General features: G+C 39.2%; 1 protein-coding gene across 1 annotated transcript in view; it reads right to left on the bottom strand.

The window, feature by feature from the left end:
- The window catches only part of Gucy2c (guanylate cyclase 2C), a 74,639-nt gene that overhangs the window by 22,792 nt on the left and 26,626 nt on the right, over nucleotides 1-25,221 (bottom strand). Inside the window, exons 11-16 of the mRNA XM_027955980.2 lie at nucleotides 16,094-16,175; nucleotides 13,481-13,586; nucleotides 9,278-9,340; nucleotides 8,651-8,722; nucleotides 8,116-8,220; nucleotides 1,003-1,089 (exon numbers count right to left, since the gene is read on the bottom strand). Coding sequence (XP_027811781.1) covers nucleotides 1,003-1,089; nucleotides 8,116-8,220; nucleotides 8,651-8,722; nucleotides 9,278-9,340; nucleotides 13,481-13,586; nucleotides 16,094-16,175 — 515 coding nt within the window. The remainder of the gene's footprint in view (nucleotides 1-1,002; nucleotides 1,090-8,115; nucleotides 8,221-8,650; nucleotides 8,723-9,277; nucleotides 9,341-13,480; nucleotides 13,587-16,093; nucleotides 16,176-25,221) is intronic.

Raw genomic sequence — 25,221 nt, 5'->3', positions numbered from 1 at the left:
TAAATTTAGTACCATTACTTTTGGTTTATACATTTTATTAAAACCTTAATATTTTCCTACATATTCTATATCATTTTGAAGTCTATTTAGGCTACAGAGTAGATAACAGAGTAAAAGACCATTGTGTAAAAACTCTGGTTAAGTAATTTTGTAGGAGGCACATGGTTGAGATAAATATAAATGTGTGTTAATATATGATTTAATTGTTTTACTTGCCCGTGATTTGGTTTGTGACCCTGTGTATGTCTCTGGTTCTTTGCTACCTCAATTTTTCAAATATGAATTATAAGTCCTTGTTTTTTGAAGGGGAGGAGCTGGCCTGGATTATTCCTTAAAATTGAATTGGTTTCATTCTATTTTGAAACAGAAGCGTTTCATTCCTTCTGTTTGAAAGGGGAAGTACAATTTTAGCTCTTGTACCACCCTCTGGTGGCCAGAGGTGTCATAGCCAGAACTGGTTTTCAACCTTTGTAGGAGTGAAATTGTACAAGCAAAAAGGTCATGGTGACATTTTTTGGAACCATACAAAACGGTTTACTCTTGGGACAACTTCATTCTCGAATAAGGCCATGGTTACTGTGTCCGCTTCCTTTTTCATGTCATGTCTGGAAATAGTCATGTCCAAATTTATTATTGCTTCATGTAAGACAGCTGCTTGTACTTCGTGTTTTTTCTTAGAAAGTTGAAAAACTTCAGTGGTCTTCCGTGAAGTTTAATATGATTTTGATTTCTGACAAATCTATTAAAATTTATGCCCCACGCCCAGAATACCAAAAAAAAATACGACAACAAAAATAATGTAACCAATGTATATGGAATATTTATTTGTACTGGGCCTTGTGGTAAGCATGTGCATGATTTCATATTTTATATTTCATATATGACATAGCTACCATTATCATTCTACAAATGAAGAAATCAATGCACGCTGAGGTTGAATATAGCCAAATCTGTTTTATATTTAATTTTCATAAATGTTTCTTATTTTCATAGGTCTCTTACCTTAGCAATGTCATACAAGACAGAGATCTTAAACTCCCAATCCATGAATGTGCCATCAGGGTAGGAAATTGTGTCATTCAAAACTTCCTGAATAGGAGAAAAGAAAAGAAAGAAAGAAGGTGAGCTATTGTATGGAAGAATGGTTTGGAGAGACTATTATGAGCCAAACAATAATCTCCTAATCATGAGAGCTTGGGATCATGATTGAGTGAGGGTACTTACACAAACATAGAGGGTTTAGCTTAGTACCCACATAGGCAATGCGGTATGTATTTTACATGGTACAGTCTATTGCTCCTATAGGGCCATGATGATTAAGAGGGAACAGACAGATGTGAGGTGTGGGAATATGAGGTTAAGGGAATAATAATTCTATAAACTGGGCCCACTGTGCTGACTCCCACTTGCTTTTTTCTTTTAAAAAACAATTTACCTGCAGCCCTACCTGTCTGAAGCCAACCAGGATATATGACATTCCTCAGCAAACTACCTATTATCTTCAAATGAAATGCAGGCCCCAAATGCTGATAAGAACTTACCCTGAAGTAGGGGTCGGGAACTTTTGTGATCCTCACATAGACCAGATTCCAGAACTCAATGAGATAAAGATAATTCCCCCTAACCATAAAACCTGTAAGAACAGGTTCCAATGAGAACCTGTTGGCCAGCATGGGCCAAAGTGACCTAGAGCTGTCATGCACAGTGGGGACTTGGAAGTCTGATGTTATCATGCTGTTGGTCAAAAGTTAAGAGGTAAACCTGGGTGGGACTCTCTGGAAACTTCCCTGAGACCCCCACTAAAACTAGAGGCAGGAGAGAAGACACCGTGTACCCTCTCCTTTCTGAGAGGACCCATTGTGTCCCTGGAGAGTGTCATCTTTTCCCATTTCCTGTCCCTTTTAATAAGCTTATGCCTGTTACTCTGAGTAACATCTGAAATCTTTCTGGCATGATTGCAAGAACTGGGATGAAGGGGGTGCCTCAGCTATACGGTGGGTCTCTGCCCTGTAACAATGATCAAAACAACAACAGTAAATACAGCACAAGATGGAATGATGTCATGAAGAGCGCGGGAAACACGACGTTTAAGGGGCAGCTGCCTGCACAACACCACACATTGTCTACAGTACGACTTCTTTTAAAAGGAGTACACTCTAAAATAGTGATTAAAAAACATACTGTGGTGATACCTAAATCAATCACATGATCATTTATTATCATCTTCAAATATTATGTACTGTATATAATTCTGTGTGCCCTCTGACTGGCAGCACAGTAGGTTTGGTGACACCAGCATCACTACAAACCCATGAGGGGTGCACTGGGCTGTGCTCTTACAGTGGCTACAATGCCACTGGGTGATAGAAGTTTTTCAGCTCTGTTACGGGACAGCTGTCAGATCTAGGGCCAATGCATGGCTGAGCAAAGTGTCATTAGTACATGACTATTTCTTTCCTTCAATGAGAAGCATTGAGTGGCTTTCACCATTAGGGGCCAAGAAATGGGCACACCCCACCTGGAAGGAGAGCTGGGAGCTTGATTAAAACATGATTGCCCTGCATGCTCCATCTTTCAAAAGTTGGATCAGTACTTTTCTCAATAGCTTAATAGTGCTAAGTTTTTTCTTAGGTTTGCTAAGCCCTCTGTCAAAAAGAGAGTTCTTGGATTTTTGTGTGAATTGTAAGAGCTAGACTTTTGACCTATATTAACACGATGGAGGCTCTATCAAGACACATCTTTGTGTGTGTGTGTGTGTGTGTGTGTGTGTGTGTATGTGCACACGCTCCTGCTTGCACCAGGGGTTGAACCCAGGGGCACTTAACCACTGAGTCACATCCCCAGACCATTTTATATTTTATTTTGAGACAAAGTCTCACTAAGTTGCTTAGGGTCTTGCTAAGTTTCTGAGGCTAGCTTTGAACCCACAATCCTCCTGCCTCAGCCTCTTAAGCTGCTGGGATTACAAGTGTGCACCCCTGCATCTAGCAAGACACATCTTTTTAATAAAGTCAATAAGTAATTGTCATTCACAGTATATACAGGATCCTAAGTGATAACCTAACAATACTTTCTTATTTTAGGAAAAAGCTCAATTTGACCTTTAGTTTTAATTTAGGCACTGTAGCCATAATTTCTAAGAAAGTGTCTGAAGTCATTGACCATTTCAGATGAGACCGGCTGAACTGTGGGTACCAGGGAGTTAAGAGAGGAGAGCCATGAGCACACAGCTCTCTACAGTAATTATTTCCCTTTCTATCCATTCTTTACCTTTATCTCACCATTCACCCATCCTATCTTGCTCTCATCGGACAAATTATAAAAAGTGTATTATTCTGTTTGACTATGAAGGGAATATATACATAGTATAGAAAATATGAACAAAATTTACAAAGTATAAAAAAGGAGAAAATAAGAATCACAGCTAGTTGCATCATCTAACTTGTTCTCATTCTGGTATTTCCTTCTATTCCTCTCAATGTGCATTTACATAAGGTATATGTACTATGTCTTACAAAATTGGGACCATAATATATATGTAGGTTTATGTGCTGTTTTCTCATCAATTTTATTAGGTGATCTACTTATTTCCTTAGAGATAATTGAGTGTATACAGCAGGCCCTGAGTTTGGTGCTAAGATTACAGTGGGCCCTCTTAGAGCATTCATGATCTGGTGGGGGAAACTGACACTCGTAAAATAACTGTAATAAATGTGAAATTATAAATATGATAAGTACTATAAAAAGGGGCTACAAATCTGAGGATTGACCCCAACACTCTGGGAATTTGTTATGTAAGTCAAAGATGTTTCCTTCAGAAAGTGTGAGTAAAGCTGAGATCTGGACACAGTAGGGAAGCAAGTTCTATGGAGAGAGAACCGCTCGGGCAAAGTCTCTCATGTGGATGAGAGATGAAAAGTCTGAGGGTCCTATTAGCTCAGCACCATTTACTAAATTACCCTTTCACCAAACTTGACAATATACTAATGCTATTTTTGGACCATGTATTTTTCTTCCATAAATCATGTCTTTATTCATGAGCTATTGCTAGACTGCTTTTATTATAACTTTCTGGCAAGTAGCCTCTCATTATTCTTCTTTGTTAAAATGTTTTGTTTATTATTGCTCTTTTATATTTTTTCCTGATGATCTTTGTTAACTAAAAAACAAAAAGGAAAAAAAAAGTCTGCCTTTGATTGGAAATTCTTTGTTTTTAGAATTTATATATTTCCATATAAATTACAATCTGTGGTAGGCGAATAAACTGGCTCTATGAAAATAGCCCTGATTTAAGTACTTGCAGACTCTATGGTGAAATGCTCCCATTTGAAATATTTTCAGCCACCAAGAATTCAACACTGACTAGTTAACAAATTCCTAAATATTTAACAATCAGCTTTGAGCTAGCACATGTTGAATGTCTCTTATGTGAAATGCTTGGGACCAGATGTGTTTCATATTGTGGATTTTTTCCCCCAATTTTAGAACATTTGTATATACATAATGAAATATCTTGGGCATAGAACCAGCTTGCTATGTAAATTTATTTATCTTCCATGTATATCTAACACCAAAGCAGCAATGTTCAGAGGTGAGTCTTTTGAGAAGCGATGGGATCTTGGGGGCTCTGACCTTATCAATGGATTAATCCTCACTAGTGGATTACTTGGAGTTGGTGGAAACTGGAGTGGGGGGGGCATGACTGGAAGAAGTAGGTTACGGGGGTCATGCTCTAGAAGGGTATTTCTTGTCCCTACCCCATTCCTTACTTTCTTTTTGCTTCCTGGCTGCCATGAGGTGAGCACCTTTGCTCTGCCACACCAGTGATTCCACCATGATATCTGCCCTTACCACAGGCCGAAAGCAATGGAGCCAGCGACCATGGACTGCTACCTCTGAGATCATGAATCAAAATAAATCTTCCCTCTTTAAATTGATTTTCTCAGATATTCTGTCTCAGTGATGAAAAGCTAACATGGTGAGCCTCTTCACCACTTCAAGATAGGGACTAATTGCTGGAAAGAATCAGCTACATGATTACAGGGTGGATATTTTGGCCCTGTCCCTCCCCTTTCACTAACAGGGAGGGGAAAGGGCTGGAAATAGAGTTAACTGTCAATGGTGGATGGTTTAATCAATTGTGGCTAAGTGATGGAACTTCCCCCAAGTCCCCTGAGTGAAGGGGTTTGAAAGCTTCCAAGTAGGTCAACACATCTACAGTCCAGGAGGGTGGCACAACCCAAGTCTCTAGGGACAGAAGTGCCTGTGCTTGGGATCTTTGGGAAGTTGCCCTAGGTATTTCTTATGAGAAATTGCTGTGACTCCATTTTTGAGAAACCGGCCTCTACCTCAGAGCAAAGCCTGTCCAAGGAAGGGGGCGTGACCCTTGTCCTTGGAAAAACCCACAGAGCACTCCTAGGCACATACCCACCCTGCTGAGTTGTTTGTCTGCAAATAACAGAAGAGATCTGTGGCGCCAGGTGTCCCTGACTCAGTTAGGCTAGGGGAGGACCCGTAGCAACCCCCTAACAACCTCCAATCAGCATGAGACAGGGAAAATACCTGGGATGCCGGATGATCCCCAGTAGTTTATGGTGGTTGATAACATGTTGGGAAACCATGAAGTTTAGCACATATACCCCTCATGGCCTAAACCAATCAGTTCAAAGGAATCCCTCTCTTGTACTAACCAATCACCCCTACCCAACTTGTTCCTGCCAGTGAATGTGCTAATCAATGTTAAAAGTTGTTGTTTGAGTTTCTCTCAGTGTGGAATGATTTTCTGTGTGATGTTGTGACACATAGAGTATCCCCCCAAAACCTATAAAATCTCACTGAACAAAGGACCAGGACTCACTCCCTGGGACCCGCTGCGTTGGGAACGGTTGTGAGTCCAGGTTCCAGCTTGCAATAAAGACTCTTGTGTGATTGCATCGGATTCGGTTCCTAGAGGTCTATTGGGGTCCCATGAATCTGGCATTACACTTCATCTGGCTGCTTGTCTGTGGTCTTTATAATATACTTTATAATAAACCAGTAATAGTAAATAACTATGAGTTCTGAGTCATTCTAGCAAATTATCAAACTCAAGAAGGGAGTCATAGGAATGCCTAATTTTCAGCTGGTTGGTCAGAGTACAAGAGGCCTGGGACTTGCAACTGGGGTCTGAGATAGGGACAGTTGTGGGACTGAGCCCTTAACCTGTAGAGTTTGATGCTAACTCCAGGAGTTCATTGAAGAAAACTGAACTGAACACCTAGTTAGCATCCAAAGAGTAGAAGAACTAAGTGGCTTTTAGGATGAAAAAACTTTATGTATCTTATGTCAGAAGTGTAAGTGAAACTGGTTCAGAATTGGCCTACTTAAAATTTTACTTTTTGAGTCAGATCTTCATGATTTTATTACTTCTGAAGTTTTTATTTTCAAAGATATTATAATTTAGTAGCAAAGAAGTGTTTTCCACAATTATAAGCATGTTTTCACTGCTTTTATTATTCCTACTTTTAGGTATTTGTATGTTTGTTTTTAAAACCACAATTAGAAGTAAGAGGCTTGTGTGTTTTCATAGTTTAAAAAAAAAAAAACTCAGTGCATTTTTGAATTTTATTTTGTTTTATAATGATTGATATTGATATTGATATTCTTCCCCTTAGGCCATAGTTGTTAGAATCTAAGTTTTGAATAACTACATTATTTACTATTGTTTAAGAAAGAGTCACATTTAGAGTTACAGTTTTTTTCTTTGAGGATAGATTTTGGTTTATGCCACATATTTGGAAAGCTAGTGTTCTTGCTTTTTTGTTTTGTTTTTTGTCTTGTTTTGTTTAAGTGAAGCCCATTAAAAAATTCATAATTTCCAAATTATTAGTTTTGACAAAAAATTATTTTTTAATTTCATTGAGTTATGAATATCTGGACCTCTTTGAAGTTACCAAAGCTTCTTAGGAATTTGGCTTAGGAATTTAGCTTTGTTATGAGGACATGAGGTTCCTAAGAGGTACTGAATATAATCCAAAGGCAGGGCTACCCACACATCTTGATTTTCTTGGTCCAGTTACACTTTGTGTCTGTTATTCCAGGATCATTATTATAACACCCCTTCACTGTCAAAGTATCCTGATAAATCATTGGGTCACCCTACCTTTGGGCCCTCATGGCACATGCCCATAGACCGTTCAGTCTGGTTCAGGTGTATCAGTGTCCCTTGAAGTCATTGTCCCACAGTCCTTCCTGCTCTTGCCCCTTTCAATCCCTGTTTCTGTTTGACACCTGACTCTTGTGTTTTGCAAATCAACTGTGCTTGCCCTTCAGAACTATGTGATGATTTGACACTCTTTGCTTAGTGCTTGGTTCTTCCTATGAACTTTACTCAGTCCTGTCGTATTCTTCTTTTTGCTTTGGACCCGCTCAGCCAGAATACCTGACCAAGGCAACTCCTGGTTATCTTCAGTCCCCTCACAAGGAAGAGCAGGTAGGAATTTAGACCAGAGCAGACCAGGACTTATGAACAAGTCCTCTTGTGCTTATTTGGTACTCTGATAACAACTATCCATTGATCTTTCAATACAAAAACAAGTGTAAAATATAATGTATTTGAGTAAAATTCAAGTAAAATATAATGTATTTGATCCAGGTGTGATAGCACACACCTGTAATCCCAGCTACTCAGGAGGCTAAGGCAGGAGAATCAAAAGTTCAAGACCAGCCTCAGCAACTTAGCAAGACCCTGTATCAAAATAAAAATTAAAAGGGCTGGAGATATAGCTCAGTGATAGAACACCTCTGGGCTCAGTCCCCAGTAACTGCCCAACCTGCCCAACACACACCACAAATTGTATTTTGAAGTAACCACTCACTTTCCTACTTCTGTTCTCTGTTCCTTTTTCTCCCATCTACATTTCTTTTCCAAATATCTTTTGGCTTCTTTGTAAAGAGATTATAGGATTGATTGATAAAATCTGAGGAATCTAGTTTGAAAAGTATGTGGGTCTACCAACTTTTCCTGATAACTCTACAGTATTATCCCCCTGGGAAAATATTTTTTTAAAGATCTGCTGATTTTTTTTTTAATATGGTTGACTTCTTAGGAAATTGAAAATGATGCTGGTTTCTTACCCGGAGGGATCCTCTCTCACAGTATTCGATCACCCCAAAGATCCTGGAGTCAAGCTTCACTGTGCCATAGAACTTGGTCAGGTTGTAATAGTCAGTCTGAAGAAGCTAGGAGAATATGTGTGTTTATAAAGCATATCAACCAGAAAACGGAACCAGAGAAAATATTCATATGCTAGCAAAATGTGTTTCTTTTGGGAAGATGCATTGCTCTTAATAAATTGAATGTCAGTACCCGTTTGTTACTACATATTGTGTTACATCTTATTCAGCAGTCTTTCCTTTGCTAGCAAGGTGACTTGAATACAAATGTCACTACTTTCAAATAATATTAAGGATGTATTTTAGAACATACCAGCATATTTCCAGAATTTTTACAATGTAAAATCTCACCCTCCAACATCTCTAGGCAGAGTTTTCAAAAAGTAGCTAAGTCATTCATTTCTTTCTCATAAGACATTTCTCCACAGGGGACCTCTGTGTTCAGGGAAAATGGAATGAGGTTAATTCTCAAGGGGTTGAAGTATAGGACACATACCTTGTTCAGGTCTATCTTCTGTTTCTCATTGAAATTGCCATCACTGTGCTTGAGATCTTTGAGGATCACTCGCTGCAAAGATCAATTGAATTAAGGAGTTACTATTGCAATGTAATTCCTCATATAAATGGGTATTATAATAATTTGTTCCTATGTCCTATTAGACTGTAAGTTTTTTTGAGCAGTGACATTTGATTGTTGTTTGTATCCCTGGTGTTTAGGACCTGGTGTTTAGGTTTGTTTGTTTCTTGCAAAATGACTAGGGGAAACATGAAGATGGGAGGAAGACGGGCAAGAAGATACAAAACTCCCAGATGGGATTCTCAAGAATGAGCCAAAATACAATATTAGGGTTGCCCTCAGTGCTCTGAATCTATTTCATATTTATGTTTCCCTCCAAATAGTTAACTTATCCTTTGGCTCCCCCAGGATGTTGAGTTTTGTAACCTTCAAGCAGAACCCTGCCTATCCTATGAAGCTCTACAAACGGCCCTTTGAAGCAACCTGGGAAACATCCCCCCCAAACCCCTCACCCACTATCCCCCTAGCAAAGTCAGGGCTGGGACAGTGATGACTCAGAACCTACTCCCAGTTAGAGTTCAGAGAAGTGGGGGAGACTGGAGTCACCTTTTTGTCATACTTGCATTGTCGAAGTCTCTGGATTGTATCTCGTCTCTTGTCGTCATCAATCTGGCACAAGAAAAGGCTAATTATTCCAGAACTTCTTATTTGTCCCATTCACTGCCAGTCAAAGGCTGAGAGGCTCTTCCAGCTGGGCTGTATCTGCTGTTTGCTCAACAGCTTGCTGGGCAGGATCCCAGAAACACTGTGGTAACTGACTTGTCTTTCCCTCCCACTACTCACTCCGACCTCTTCTTCCCAGTATTGATTATATCCTCCTTAACACTGGGTTCTCCTGGCTTTCTCTCCTCAGCCATGGATTTTCTTTATTCCTTCTTCCCTTACCCTCCTCCTACGGTGAATTATTGCCCATAGTATAGACAAATGCTCTTAGGGAATGGTGCTAAAGGAAGATGCTATGCATTTATTTCAGTTGCAAATTAATGCTTGAAAGTCCAAGTAGCAGTGCGCATGAGGCACATGGGCCAGGTGTGTCTAAAGAGATGCAGTCCCAACAATTCTGGGTTCTGCGCAGAATTGTCAGATCATCTGATTTGTCAAAAGAAGCTGGATTTTTACATGCTATACCATGATATTTATATGCTGGCAATTGATTTTTAAAATGTTAAATACTGAACAACACACATACAAACACTGATACCTGTGGGCTAGATATGGCTGTTGGCTTGCCAGTTAAAGATTTCCAGTCTCAAGACAGAGGAAAGGTTGGGAACGAGTGAATATTTTAGTTTGGTTCTTAAATCTGGTATGTATGTTTATCTTTGTTAAAATTTACCTTACAAGGACATCTTGAAACTTGAGTGAAATATATCAAGGTCCAGTCATGATTCCTAACACCGTGCAGATGAATAAATATTGAATCTGCTAAGGCCTAGACATGCCCAGACTAGGGATTGAACCCAGGGCTTCATGCATGCTAGGCAAACACTTTCCCACTGAGCTACACCCCAGCACAAACTTTTTAAATAACAAAGTTCTTAATTGTCTTTTAGGCAGTCTCTGGAATCCACTGAAGGACAGTTTGAAACCAGCTTTTCAAGAATGCACTGGTGCAGAAGTAGCCAGCTCATCAGGTCAATGACCTCAAAATCCCCCACAGAATGTGATAATCACCCCCCCCAAAGAAATACATGGCCTGTGAAGAGGCAGGTTGACTGTTTTGTTTATAGCTGCCAAGACTCTCTCTTCTCAGCAGCTCTCTCCTCTCTCTTCTTAAAAATTGTCCTGTTACTCATAAAGATCTGGGAGGCAGATCTGAGCTGATATCTCCTGGTCGCCCTGTCAGTCTGCAGCAGAATAAAGCCTTTTACTTTTGCATATACCCAGTGCCTTCTTATTTGGTTTCTTTGCGTATTGGGCAGCAAGCCTGTGCTAGGTGCCAACATCAGTTGTTGTTATTTTTTATTTTACAAATGAGGCATAGAAGGGTTAAATGACATTAAATGCTACATTAGAAGACCAGCAGAGGCTAGGCTGCTTGTCTTCTTGTCTAGTGTTCTTTTTACTGTTTCTGACCTCAATGAGGTCATTTAAACTACTTGAACTTCATTTCCTAACTCTGCAATCCTTATTCAGAAGGGTACTTGGTGATCAAATTAGACATCATTGGTGAAATTTTTCTTGCAAGCTAGAGGATCCCAACTCCTCTTTCACTGGGGATTGAATCCAGGGGCACTTAACCACTGAGCCACCCCCAGCCTCTTTTTATTTTGAGAGAGGGGTTCACTAAGTTGCTAAGGCTGGCTTTGAACTTGTGATCTTCCTGCCTCAGCCTCCCAAACCACTGGGATTACAGGTTATGGGCATGTGCCTCTATGCCCAGTAAGGATTTCTCTTTTTATTCTAAAATGAGATATCATCATCTTTATCATTCTTTTCTTTTTTTTTTTTTTTAATCATTCTTTTTCTGTTTTTCCTGACTTCTCTTTGTCTGATTCTCTGGTCTGGCTTTCTATGTTAGTACTGGGATATTTGACTATTATCTCATCCTTTAGACTGACTTCCTTTTTACTGTCTTCAGAGAGTATCCCAAACTTGAACTATTACCTGTCTGGTTGTATTTTCCTCTCATGCTGACCTTGAGTTTTCTCCCTGTTCTGTCTGATTCACAGCATCTGATGAACTCTCTATATAGCCCTTTCCCAGTCTTCCTTCTCCCTAGGCTATCTAAACTCAGGGCAAGAATGATACCTCCATGCTAGGAACCATTTCTGACTTCCCTCCTTTGAATTTACTGTCCCAAAATTTTATTGGGTATTCCTGTGAGTGACTAACCTGATAAATTAACTATTAAATATTCTGTACTCAAAAATTCTGCAAGAAACTGGCAATGGATGATGCCTTCTACTGCTGGAAATGTTTAGATTTTAAGAAAACACACAAAGATACAGTGTTTAAAGGTTAAACCAAAGGATCAAAGTGGGGTTTTGAGGCAGTAGAGATTGTTTCCTAGGTAGGGTTTTGCAGAGGTGGAACATGCAGGAGCCTATCCAGGTGTCATCTCAGAAACAGGAGCACTCACTTAAAAATCTCCTCACCTACTCCTAGTGTTAAACAAAATAAGCAGGAGGTAATTGACCTGAGGCTGCCTGAGCATTTTGAGTTCCTATGTAACAAACCACAATCTAACTTACATCATCATACATAAATAAACAGAAACCTTATTTAAGAAAACGTTTTGGTAACAAGTAGCTGAGTTTCAGCCAATCACAGGCAGCCAACTGATCAGACCATGCTCAGATCAGGCAAACTTCTAGCAATAACCAATGAATTTATTTCTTTGTATAACCTGTGAAAGCTCACTGCCCACACTGCAGAGTGCTCTCTGACTTTCTTTTGGTTTTGAGTGTTTCCCAATTGATGAATCATTTTTTGCTCAAATAATAATCTGCAAAATTGAATCTGGCTAAAATGTTTCTTCTACCAGCAGGTACTTCTAGTCAGTCATTTCTGTCAGCAAATTCTCTCTTTGGAAGTCAATTAGTCTTGTGGTTCTTTGCACCTTACTGTGAATTACTGCAAGCTTGATTCCTCCATGACACTTGTATGAGATACTTGGTCCTTGGGAACACAGTGTTTAGGAGTGAGGTTCAGAATGCAGCAGAAGGGTCACTTTGGAGCAAGGAGCATTTCTGAAGGAAGGAAGACCTCATCCATGTTCAGTTGTGAGGGGATATGAGCTCTTAGAAGGCCAAGTGCAGTACTTGGGGTAGGGTGTCAGGGGCTGGTAGAAAGGGGTCAAAGATAAACCTGGCTGAACTTGCTGCTTCAAGTTCTCCTCTGCTGATTTTGGGCAGGGAGGCATTTCAAATAGCACTACCTTATCAGGTTGGTCCTACTATGAGAAAGTCTACAAATGCCCTTATGTGAAGGTCCTGGGTCTCCATTCCTTCTTAGTATACTTTGATATAAAGACCCTTGTAATTGCAGTATATAGGTGTTAGGATCTTAGACTTCACAGACACACTGGGTTCAAACTGTAATTGTTTCTGAAATTCCATCTGTTACCTCAAGGGCTCAGGGAAGATGGGTTAAAGTATCTGCAATGTAATAGTGTTCAGTTAAGTGTTAGCTATCATTATTTGTAGTAATCTTACTCACTCGCTATAGGTGACCCTGCACTGTTTCTTAATACTTTGGTCTTCAATTTCCTTATCAGCAAAGTTATGATTATAAAGCTCAACTCACTGGTTCATTGTGAGGAGAAGATGAGAAACACAGGTCTAGCATCAACTGCAGTAAATGGGGTGAGTTGTTAATAATGGCTACTGATTATACTTCCTGGTTGGGGACGAATTTGAACAAATATCAACAGAGGTCTCTTTCTTCAGCAATGAGCAAGGTAAGTGATAGGTCCTTAGTAGAAGTAGATTAGGTTTGGGGGAATTCAAATGCCTTTCCCATTCCTATACCCCTTCCATGACAAATTCCCAGCAAGTGCATGTCTTGTTTCTCGTGGGTCAGATGCAAAAACCCAATAACACTCTGTAACTCAGCCTCCACTGAAGTGTTCACTGGACGACATTAGATCAATGAAGAACAAGAGAAATGGGAGGTGGAAAAGTAGAAAGCATCTAACTTTTAGATTCTAGCACAAACTAAGATTGGACCATTTCCTACCATGCTGCCAAAGTCTTGTCAAACACCTGGCAAACTGCACCATTGTCCAACAGGTAAGGCAGGCCTTACCTTCAGGCTGATTTGGTTGGTTTCATTGTTTTCCAGAGGAAAGATATTTTCAGAAGGAATGTGGGACCATTTTTTCTGACGAAGTTGATTATCTCTTTTATATTTTCTGTGGAAGGAACAGAATCAGTTGATAGGTTTTATTAGTGTCCATGCTGTTCAGTTTCTGAACACCAGGAGAAATTTAGGACCCTGGTTTTCTCAGGCAGACATGTGTTGAGGAAGACTAGCTCAGTGGTGAGACTCTCCATGCCCCAAACTGGCCAGTGCTGGCCATTAGTGGACCCAGAGGAGGTTTCATGGACTTCTATGTTCTTTTGTGTTTGTTTCATTTTACTTTCCTTGATCCTTCACTATAATAAGGGGTCTGAACCGATGACATGGAAACATGAGGGAACAAAACAGAAAAAAAAAATCAAAACTGATAGCCTTACATGGCAGAAATGTTCATTTTTAAACCACCAATGAAACACACCAGATTCTAAGTAAGCCAGTTCCTTTTACACATCTGTGCCTGATGTTTAGAGAAAATGGAAGAGCACAGAGACAATGCAACAACATGTGTCCTAATTTATAAAATGTTAGAATCTTGTCTGCACATGAGGAAGAATTCTTGAGTTTTGAGGAAGGCTCACTTTCAGCTTTACAGATATTGCCAAATTGTTTCCCACAGTGGTAGCACCAATTTACCTTCCCATGTTGTTAAGAATATTTAGTATTGTTAATTTTTCCCCTTCTCTTTATGATGTATGTTAATGGTGTGTTAGTTTTGCTTTAGTTTGCATTTCCTTGATTACTAGAGAGATAATCTTTTCTAGTATTTGCTACATATTTTATAGAATATATAGAATTATAGAATTATGTAGAATCATTTACTTATAATTTCTCTAATATTTTTTATTGTGCAATTTTTTCTTTTCTTTTTCTTACTAACTTTTGTGAGTTCTTTATGTCTTCTGAAAAACAAGAAAATACCTTCTCACAGTTTATTTTTTTAACATTGCTTTATGGAAAATTTTTATTTTACTAGGGCCATATTTGTAGAGTTTTCTTCTTCGACTTTTTTTTAATCTATGACTGAATCACACTTTCCCAACCTGACTTCATAAAGTCATTTCCTAAATTTCTTCTATGTTCTGAAATTATTTTTTCACATGCAGATCTTTTTTTCTTTTAGTTTTGCTACCAGGGATTAAACACAGGGGTGCTGAACCACTGAGCCACATCCCCAGCCCTTTTTTTACTGTTTATCTTGAGACAAGTTCTCACGAAGTTGCTTAGGGCCTTGCTAAATTGCTGAGGCTGGCTCTGAACTCATGATCCTCTTGCTTCAGCGTCCCAAGTCACTGGGATTACAGGCGTGCACCACCACACCCAACCTATTTTATGTAGTTTTAATTTCATTTTTTACTTGTGGGATGCCTACTGTAATATTTCCTCTGTAATATAAGCAAGTCCCTATACTTGCTTGAGTCTCTGTAATCAATCGTCTTTTCCATTGACCTATTTGTCCCTGAATACCTTTTTGTTTTTTAGTCATTTGACAAACTGCACCTCATCTTTTCAAGTTCATTTATAATGCCTTTCTCATACTTTCCTAAGCAGAAATCATTATTTTCCTCCTACTTCCATCCAATTCTATTAAATACACATAAATAGCATAATATTAACCAATTATTTTTACAGTAAGACTGGGAGCATGGAGAATGACTCTTGAGACATCAAAGGCAGCCAGGCTTCCATCTCTGCACCCATGGAGACTCTTGGAGCTCAACGAGCTAACTGTCATTCATATTGAATTAGGGATTCTATAGGCCATTTACTACTTTTCTTGTTATATTGGAAGAATACATGAATGACAACCATTTGCCTGGTCTCCTAGAGGAGACTCTGGCCATGAGGAAGTCTTCTTTCTGCCTCCCATGCTTAGAAACAATGGGAATTACTTGTTACTTTTGTCTTGCAATTTGCTCCTCTCTTAAGCTGACTCTCATTTGGACTTGGTTTCTGAAGGAAATTTTGGCTTCTGCTCATTCTTGATTAAATGGTCACACTGTCTATTGTGTATATTTCTAAGCAATACGGTTACAGGAGCCCAGCTCTGCCTCTGGATTGAAGAAAACAGCCCACTTCCTTCCTGCTAAAATAGGAAATTTGGAATAGATGATTTCTAAATCCTCTAGCAACCTAAATATCATGTAGTACAATGATTTTAAAATCTCCCACAATATGCCAATAAAACAGTGAGAATAGCTAGTTTCATTTACATAATGCTTATTATATTGCACTCTGTATACATGACCCATTTCTAATTCTCATGGCAGCTCAGAGAAAGAACCTGAAGCAAAGTAACTTGTTTAAGTTGTTAAGTAATGTGCTTGAGACCTCATAATTGGTAAATCACAGAACTGGGTCTGAGTTCAGGCATTTGACTCCAGAGCTCTAATCTGCCCCCCAGGTAATATTCTGTCCTTATGTAGTCTTTGATGCAGAATGCCTTCATGATCTTAGGTCTGTCTAGAGATCTCCTTGTGAGCATGTGTGAACAGCAGAGTCAGATCTCTGCCTCCTTCCTCCTCTGAATGAGAAGCATTCTGTGGCAAGGAGGGGAGATACCTCAGCACCAGGAGAGCAATGATCAGGACCAGCACCACTGTCCCTGTGAGCGTGAAGACAGCAATCATCAGGATCTGAGGGCCTATGGCAGGAAAGAGTAGAAAATGCATTAGCAGGATCTTTGAGAAGAGAATGAAAACATTTCAAAGATTCTAGTTGGGGAAGGGACAGAGAAAGCCCTTTTGAAAAACATTATTTTTTTATTAATTGTTTCTTTTTTTAAAAAAAATTTTTATTGTTGGTTGTTCAAAACATTACATAGTTCTTGATATATCATATTTCACACTTTGATTCAAGTGGGTTATGAGCTCCCATTTTTACCCCATATACAGATTGCAGAATCACATCAGTTACACATCCATTGATTTATATATTGCCATACTAGTGTCTGTTGTGTTCTGCTGCCTTGCCTATCCTCTACTATCCCCCTCCCCTCCCCTCCCCTCCCCTCCCCTCTTCTCTCTCTGCCCCCTCTACTGACATTCATTTGTCCCCCTTGTATTATTTTTCCCTTTCCCCTCACTTCCTCTTGTATGTTCTTTTGTATAACTCTGAGGGTCTCCTTCCATTTCCATGCAATTTCCCTTCTCTCTCCCTTTCCCTCCCACCTCTCATCCCTGTTTAATGTTAATCTTCTTCTCCTGCTCTTCGACCCTACTCTGTTCTTAGTTACTCTCCTTATATCAAAGAAGACATTTGGCATTTGTTTTTTAGGGATTGGCTAGCTTCACTTAGCATAATCTGCTCTAATGCCATCCATTTCCCTGTAAATTCTATGATTTTGTCATTTTTTAATGCAGAGTAATACTCCATTGTGTATAAATGCCACATTTTTTTATCCATTCATCTATTGAAGGGCATCTAGGTTGGTTCCACAGTCTTGCTATTGTGAATTGTGCTGCTATGAACATCGATGTAGCAGTGTCCCTGTAGCATGCTCTTTTTAGGTCTTTAAGGAATAGACCGAGAAGGGGAATAGCTGGGTCAAATGGTGGCTCCATTCCCAGCTTTCCAAGAAATCTCCATACTGCTTTCCAAATTGGCTGCACCAATTTGCAGTCCCACCAGCAATGTACAAGTGTACCCTTTTCCCCACATCCTCGCCAGCACTTGTTGTTGTTTGACTTCATAATGGCTGCCAATCTAACTGGAGTGAGATGGTATCTTAGGGTGGTTTTGATTTGCATTTCTCTGACTGCTAGAGATGGTGAGCATTTTTTCATGTACTTGTTGATTGACTGTATGTCCTCCTCTGAGAAGTGTCTGTTCAGGTCCTTGGCCCATTTGTTGATTGGGTTGTTTGTTCTCTTATTGTCTAATTTTTTGAGTTCTTTGTATACTCTGGATATTAGGGCTCTATCTGAAGTGTGAGGAGTAAAGATTTGTTCCCAGGATGTAGGCTCTCTACTTACCTCTCTTATTGTTTCTTTTGCTGAGAAAAAACTTTTTAGTTTGAGTAAGTCCCATTTGTTGATTCTAGTTATTAACTTTTGTGCTATGGGTGTCCTATTGAGGAATTTGGAGCCCGACCCCACAGTATGTAGATCGTAGCCAACTTTTTCTTCTATCAGACGGCGTGTCTCTGATTTGATATCAAGCTCCTTGATCCATTTTGAATTAACTTTTGTGCATGGCGAGAGAAAGGGATTCAGTTTCATTTTGTTGCATATGGATTTCCAGTTTTCCCAGCACCATTTGTTGAAGATGCTATCCTTCCTCCATTGCATGCTTTTAGCCCCTTTATCAAATATAAGATAGTTGTAGTTTTGTGGATTGGTTTCTGTGTCCTCTATTCTGTACCATTGGTCCACCCACCTGTTTTGGTACGAGTACCATGCTGTTTTTGTTACTATTGCTCTGTAGTATAGTTTGAAGTCTGGTATCGCTATACCGCCTGATTCACATTTCCTGCTTAGCATTGTTTTTGCTATTCTGGGTCGTTTATTTTTCCATATGAATTTCATGATTGCTTTCTCTATTTCTACAAGAAATGCCATTGGGATTTTGATTGGCATTGCATTAAACCTATAGAGAACTTTTGGTAATATCGCCATTTTGATGATGTTAGTTCTGCCTATCCATGAACAGGGTATATTTTTCCATCTTCTAAGATCTTCTTCTATTTCTCTCTTTAGGGTTCTGTAGTTTTCATTGTATAAGTCTTTCACCTCTTTTGTTAGGTTGATTCCCAAGTATTTTATTTTTTTTGAAGATATTGTGAATGGAGTGGTTGTCCTCATTTCCATTTCAGAGGATTTGTCGCTGATATACAGGAATGCCTTTGATTTATGCGTGTTGATTTTATATCCTGCCACTTTGCTGAATTCATTTATTAGCTCTAATAGTTTCTTTGTAGACCCTTTTGGGTCTGCTAGGTATAGAATCATGTCATCTGCAAATAGTGATAATTTAAGTTCTTCTTTTCTTATTTTGATGCCTTTAATTTCTTTCGTCTGTCTAATGCTCTGGCCAGTGTTTCGAGAACTATGTTGAACAGAAGTGGTGAGAGAGGGCATCCCTGTCTTGTTCCAGATTTTAGAGGGAATGCCTTCAATTTTTCTCCATTCAGAATGATGCTAGCCTGAGGCTTAGCATAGATTGCTTTTACAATATTGAGGTATGTTCCTGTTATCCCTAGTTTTTCTAGAGTTTTGAACATAAAGGGATGCTGTACTTTGTTGAATGCTTTTTCCGCATCTATCGAGATGATCATATGGTTCTTATTTTTAAGTCTATTGATGTGGTGAATAACATTTATTGATTTCCGTATATTGAACCAGCCTTGCATCCCAGGGATCAATCCTACTTGATCATGGTGCACAATTTTTTGATATGTTTTTGTATCCGATTCGCCAGAATTTTATTGAGGATTTTTGCATCTAGGTTCATTAGAGATATTGGTCTGTAGTTTTCTTTCTTTGAAGTGTCTTTGTCTGGTTTAGGTATCAGGGTGATGTTGGCCTCGTAGAATGAATTTGGAAGTTCTCCCTCTTTTTCTATTTCCTGAAGTAGCTTGAAAAGTATTGGTATTAGTTCCTCTTTAAAGGTTTTGTAAAACTCTGCTGTATACCCATCCGGTACTGGGCTTTTCTTAGTTGGTAGTCTTTTGATGGTTTCTTCTATTTCCTCAATTGATATTGGTCTGTTTAGGTTGTCTATATCCTCCTGACTCAATCTGGGCAGATCATATGACTTAAGAAATTTATCTATGCCTTCACTATCTTCTAATTTATTGGAGTATAAGGATTCAAAATAATTTTTGATTATCTTCTGTATATCTGAAGTGTCTGTTGTGATATTGCCTTTTTCATCCCGTATGCTAGTAATTTGAGTTCTCTCTCTTCTTCTCTTTGCTAGCATGGCTAAGGGTCTGTCGATTTTGTTTATTTTTTCAAAGAACCAACTTTTAGTTTTGTCAATTTTTTCAATTGTTTCTTTTGTTTCGATTTCATTAATTTCAGCTCTGATTTTAATGATTTCTTGCCTTCTACTTCTTTTGCTGTTGTTTTGCTCTTCTTTTTCTAGGATTTTGAGATGAAGTATGAGATCATTTATTTGTTGCTTTTTTCTTTTTTTAAGGAATGAACTCCAAGCAATGAATTTTCCTCTTAGAACTGCTTTCAATGTGTCCCATAGATTCCGATATGATGTGTCTGTGTTTTCATTAATCTCTAAGAATTTTTTAATTTCCTCCTTGATGTCTTCTATAACCCATTGATCATTCAGTAACCTATTGTTCATTCTCCAAGTGATGTATGCTTTTTCCTTCCTTCTTTTATCGTTGATTTTCAGTTCCATTCCATTATGATCAGATAGGATGCATGGTATTATCTCTACTCCTTTATATTGTCTAAGAGTTGCCCTGTGACATAATATATGATCTATTTTTGAGAAGGATCCATGTGCTGCTGAGAAAAAAGTGTAACTGCTTGATGTTGGGTGGTATATTCTATATATGTCAATTAAGTCTAGGTTATTAATTGTGTTATTGAGTTCTATAGTTTCCTTATTCAACTTTTGTTTGGAAGATCTGTCCAGTGGTGAGAGAGGTGTGTTGAAGTCTCCCATGATTATTGTATGGTGGTCTATCAGACTCTTGAACTTGAGAAGAGTTTGTTTGATGAACATAGCTGCACCATTGTTTGGGGCATATATATTTATGATTGTTATGTCTTGTTGGTGTATGGTTCCCTTAAGCAGTATGTAGTGTCCCTCTTTATCCCTTTTGATTAACTTTTGCTTGAAATCTATTTTATTTGATATGAGTATGGACACTCCTGCTTGTTTCCGAAGTCCATATGAGTGATATGATTTTTCCCAACCTTTCACCTTCAGCCTATGTATGTCTTTTCCTATCAAATGCGTCTCCTGTAGGCAGCATATTGTTGGGTCTTGTTTTGTGATCCATTCTACTAGCCTGTGTCTCTTAATTGGTGAGTTTAAGCCATTAACATTTAGGGTTATTATTGAAATATGGGTTGTTCTTCCAGCCATATTTGTTTATTTATGTTACTAAACATGGTTTGTTTTCCTCTTTGATTATTTTTCCCCCCTTTACTGTCCTACCTCCCACTGTTGGTTTTCATTGTTATTTTCCATTTCCTCTTCCTGTAATGTTTTGCCGAGGATGTTTTGAAGAGATGGTTTTCTAGCTGCAAATTCTTTTAACTTTTTTTTATCGTGGAAGGTTTTAATTTCATCTTCCATCCTGAAGCTTAATTTCGCTGGGTACACAATTCTTGGTTGGAACCCATTTTCTTTCAGTGTTTGAAATATGTTATTCCAGGATCTTCTAGCTTTCAGAGTCTGTGTTGAAAGATCAGCTGTTATCCTGATTGGCTTACCCCTAAATGTGATCTGCTTCCTTTCTCTTGTAGCTTTTAAAATTCTCTCCTTTTTCTGTATGTTGGGCATCTTCATTATAATGTGTCTAGGTGTGGGTCTCTTATTATTTTGCACATTCGGCGTCCTGTAGGCTTCTAGGATTTGGAATTCTGTCTCATTCTTCAAGTCTGGGAAGTTTTCTCGTATTATTTCATTGAATAGATTGCTCATTCCTTTGGTTTGAAACTCTGTCCCTTCCTGTATCCCAATGACTCTTAAATTTGGTCTCTTGATGTTATCCCATATTTCTTGGATGTTCTGCTCATGGTTTCTTAACAGTCTTGCTGAGCTTTCTATGTTCTTTTCAAGTTGAAATACTTTATCTTCATTGTCTGATGTTCTATCTTCTAAGTGTTCTACTCTGCTGGTAGTATTCTCCATTGAGTTTTTAAGTTGGTTTATTGCTTCCTGCATTTCTAGGATTTCTGTTTGTTTGTTTTTTATAACCTCTATCTCCCTGTATAGTTGATCTTTTGCTTCTTGGATTTGTTTATGTAATTCATTGTTGAAGTGATCTTTCATTGTCTGATTTTGCTGTCTGATGTCTTCCTTGAGACTCCAGATCATCTGAAGCATGTATATCCTGAATTCTTTATCTGACATTCCATCTGCTGCAGCTATTACCTCTTCTAACGTTGAGTTGACCTGCATTGCTTGTGGTCCTTTCTTTCCTTGTCTCTTCATACTGTTCGCGTTCCTTTCTACTTGGTGAAACTGTTGTGCTATTGAATTTTCCCCCTATATATTTATATTGGTCTTGTATAGTTGCAGAGTGTCCCTTGCAGGCGCGGGCGGCGGCTCTGCCCCTCCTCCAATTGGGGCAATGTGCCTACCACGCCGGCAGGCCGCTGGGCCTGCTCTGCCGGTCGGTAGCAGGTCCGCCTACCTTGCAGGCGCGGGCGGCGGCTCTGTCCCTCTGCGGGCCGCTAGGCTTGTTCTGTTGGTGGTCGCAGTTCTGCCTACTTTGCAGGCGCAGGCAGCGGCACTGCCCCTCTGCAGGCCTCTGGGGCTGTTCTGCCTGTGGGTCGCAGGTCCGCCTACCTTGCAGGCGTGGGGGGGTGCGGCTCTACCCTTCCTCAGGCCACTGGGCCTGTTCTGTCTGTCGGTTGCAGGTCTGGCCTGTTCTGTTGGTGGTCACAGTTCTGTCTACCTTGCCGGCGCAGGGGGAGGGGGCGGCTCTGCCTCTCAGCAGGCCGCTGCTCCTCTTCTGCCGGTGGGTCGCAAGCCCGCCTACCTTGCAGGAGTGATTGGAAGCTCTGCCCCTCTGCGGGCCACTGGGCCTTTTCTGTCGGTGGTCACAGTTCCGCCTACCTGGCAGGCGCGGGGGGTGGGGGGCGGCTCTGTCCCTCAGCAGGCCGCTGGGCCTGCTCTGTGGGTGGTCACAGTTCCGTCTACCTTGCCGGCGCCGGGGGAGGGGGCGGCTCTATTAATTGTTTCTTGGTAATATATGTCCTGTGTTCCAGTCCTGAAAAAAGCAGTCTGGCATGTGTCCAGGGAAAGCAGTTTAATTTCAGCTCTCATTGAAGTCTATATTTCTCTTTTATCTCTAACAGGAATCACCAAATGGTTATAAGAACATAAAGTGGTTTCCAGCACACAAATAATTGTGGGAGTAGAAGCCTACCTGCTATCCTTGAAACCAATATACCCCAGGAGGTTTCACAGAGAAGAAACAGACAGTTATTTTTTAAATTCAGAACACATGTTGGAAGAAGAGTCAGTGTAGACTGTTAAATGACAGCATTGCATGCTGGTTCTTTCCAACCTCTCTGGGTTATTGAGGTAGTCAGTGAGGAATGTGATTTTTGTTATTAGAACACTAGTGTATGGGTGGATGTATTGTATTAAGTAGATGGAGTTAAGTTGAGAGATTCTCAGAAAAGTTAGTGGGAAAATGTGGCTCCAACCCCAGGAAGCATTGAAGCAGAGTCTGAGAATGTGAAGGCCTATGCCTGGGAGGAGAAGGCCCACCATCATAAAACCATACAGAGAAATCATGGCTCACACAGCCCACAGTGATTCCTGTTGGGAAAGGAAATCCGTGGGTTCAAAATGGAATGGATTCCAAGAAATAGAATGTGTAAGAAGCTAAAAAACAATAGAAATATGGTTAAGACACAATTCTTTCTACATAAAGAGAGAGAAAAATGAAGGGAAGAAGGAAAGAAAGGAGGGAGAGAAGGGGTGCCCCAAAGAGAAACTCTCAGGGAAAAATGTTCAAGAAAGGCATAATCCAAAAATGAAACAAAGTAAAATGAGGCCTGATTTTGTGTATTTTAAAAAGGAGAGACAATTCTTTTTCTTTTGTGTGGTATAAAAGAGAAGCTTTGGAATCATATATAAAGAAATGTTATCACAGCATAATATTTAGCTTTGTATAAATATTTACATCATGATAATGATGAAAATGTTTACTTACTTCAATTTATAGAATCAACTTATAGGTAAAGACTAAAGAACTATGATATGATTGCCAAATAAATATTAACAATCTTGATAAATTAAAGAAAAATAAAGGAGAGAATGGGAGATGGAAAGAGGGTAGAAGGAATGATTGGGGAACTTTTAGCTTCATCTCACGAAATAGGGGAGCAAGAAATTTTTATAAACAGTTGATTGAACAACACTAGAAGCTCATGTATATTAGTTAAATACCTAATAAATATATTGACAAAAAAAGGTGATATTGAGAAGTAAGGAGGACTAGTGAAGAACTAAATCTTAATTCATAACACAAAAGATAGATAACATCTAGAGCTTTTAAATCAAGAAACATTACTTAGAAATATACTGAAGAGATTGAGAGTCTGGGGACACACAGAGGTGGGACCAGGCATGCTCACCTTCCATTGTGAACATTTCTACTACTGGACTGAAAAATCACATATAAGAATTTTTCTTTGCTAAAAATATAATTAATGAAGGTTCCCTGAAGAGGAAACACCAAGATCTCTCTATTAAAGTAGCGCCCTTCTTTCCTATCTTCCCTGTCATGGCACCATGACACCGAATCCTTGAGACTATGGTCCATGATCTACTTGTTTGTTCCTGTACCTTTAGCACATATCAGGCCTGAGACCTGGTAAAATATCAATTGAAAATGACTAAATGAAAAAAAAAAAAAGAAGAAAGAAAATGACTGAATGAAAAAATAATTGAATAAAAGTTTGGCCTTGCTCATCTTACTAACTGAAAGAGGCTAGGGAAAGGAATCCAAATATTAAGACACATAAATTCATGTCAAAAACTGGTATGCCGTTAGACTTAGGTTACACATTACATGCATTTTAGAATAATTTTTGTGTCATCACATCATATTCTAATGAAGTAATCCTTTTTTTTTTTCTGAAGTGGGGTGCTTTTTGTGGGGTTAAATGTTGCAGCACTCTTTTAAGGGTGTATGGTACATTTGAAAGTTTAAGCTTTGCAACCATACAGCTGCCTCTAACTACCTGTTTTGTGCTAAAAGGAAATTTTCAACAGTGAAAATGTGAGTTGTGGATTTATCTCATCTGGGCAGAAATAAATTCATACCTTGGAGATGAGGTAACATTGTGGGCATGTTTGTCTTTGGTGATGGCCGGCCGTATGTCACTACAATCACCACTTCCATCATTACTATTACTACTCCCACTTCTATCACACCAGACAAATAACAAGAGTGAGAACAAGAAGTGCAGTTTCAACAGTGCAGATGATTGCACTCAACGGCCTACTAAAATTGCACATTCCCTGGACTAGCACAAGAATTAGAGAATGTGGTAGTCTCAGCCCATCTCAAGCCCCATCTGCCTCTTGCAGTATACACATCTCACTGTGCTAGGTGTAATTATGACATTTACACATAGTATTTACATATGCCATGTACAATTTAATATAGTTTTAAATTCAACATGCTTTTTAGTTCTGCTTGTTAGGTTGTCTGGGTCACAGTAGTTCTAAGGCTAAGCTTTGGCTGCCTCCTGGTGGTCACTGTGATTATTACATCCTATTTATCTCTTCCCAAGGAATGCAGAATGACCTTATAACTGCAAGGTCATATGACACTATGATTAAAAGGAACCCTAAGTCTCCTGTTGTAGCAGAGGAAGAAACTCACACTCAGAGAAAAGAAGGAAAATGACTAAAATTAACACAGTGTAAATTAGTGCTGGAGTTCAGTGTAGAAATACAGTTATCGCATGTCATCATTCATTGATTTCAAGGCATATGTTGAGGGGTGGAGAGGATAGGAATAAATAATG

The sequence above is a fragment of the Marmota flaviventris genome, chromosome 3 (assembly GCF_047511675.1).
Source record: "Marmota flaviventris isolate mMarFla1 chromosome 3, mMarFla1.hap1, whole genome shotgun sequence".
NCBI lineage: Eukaryota > Metazoa > Chordata > Mammalia > Rodentia > Sciuridae > Marmota > Marmota flaviventris.
The sequence above is the reverse complement of the archived record's forward strand: the minus strand, read 5'-3'. Positions and strand labels throughout refer to the sequence as shown.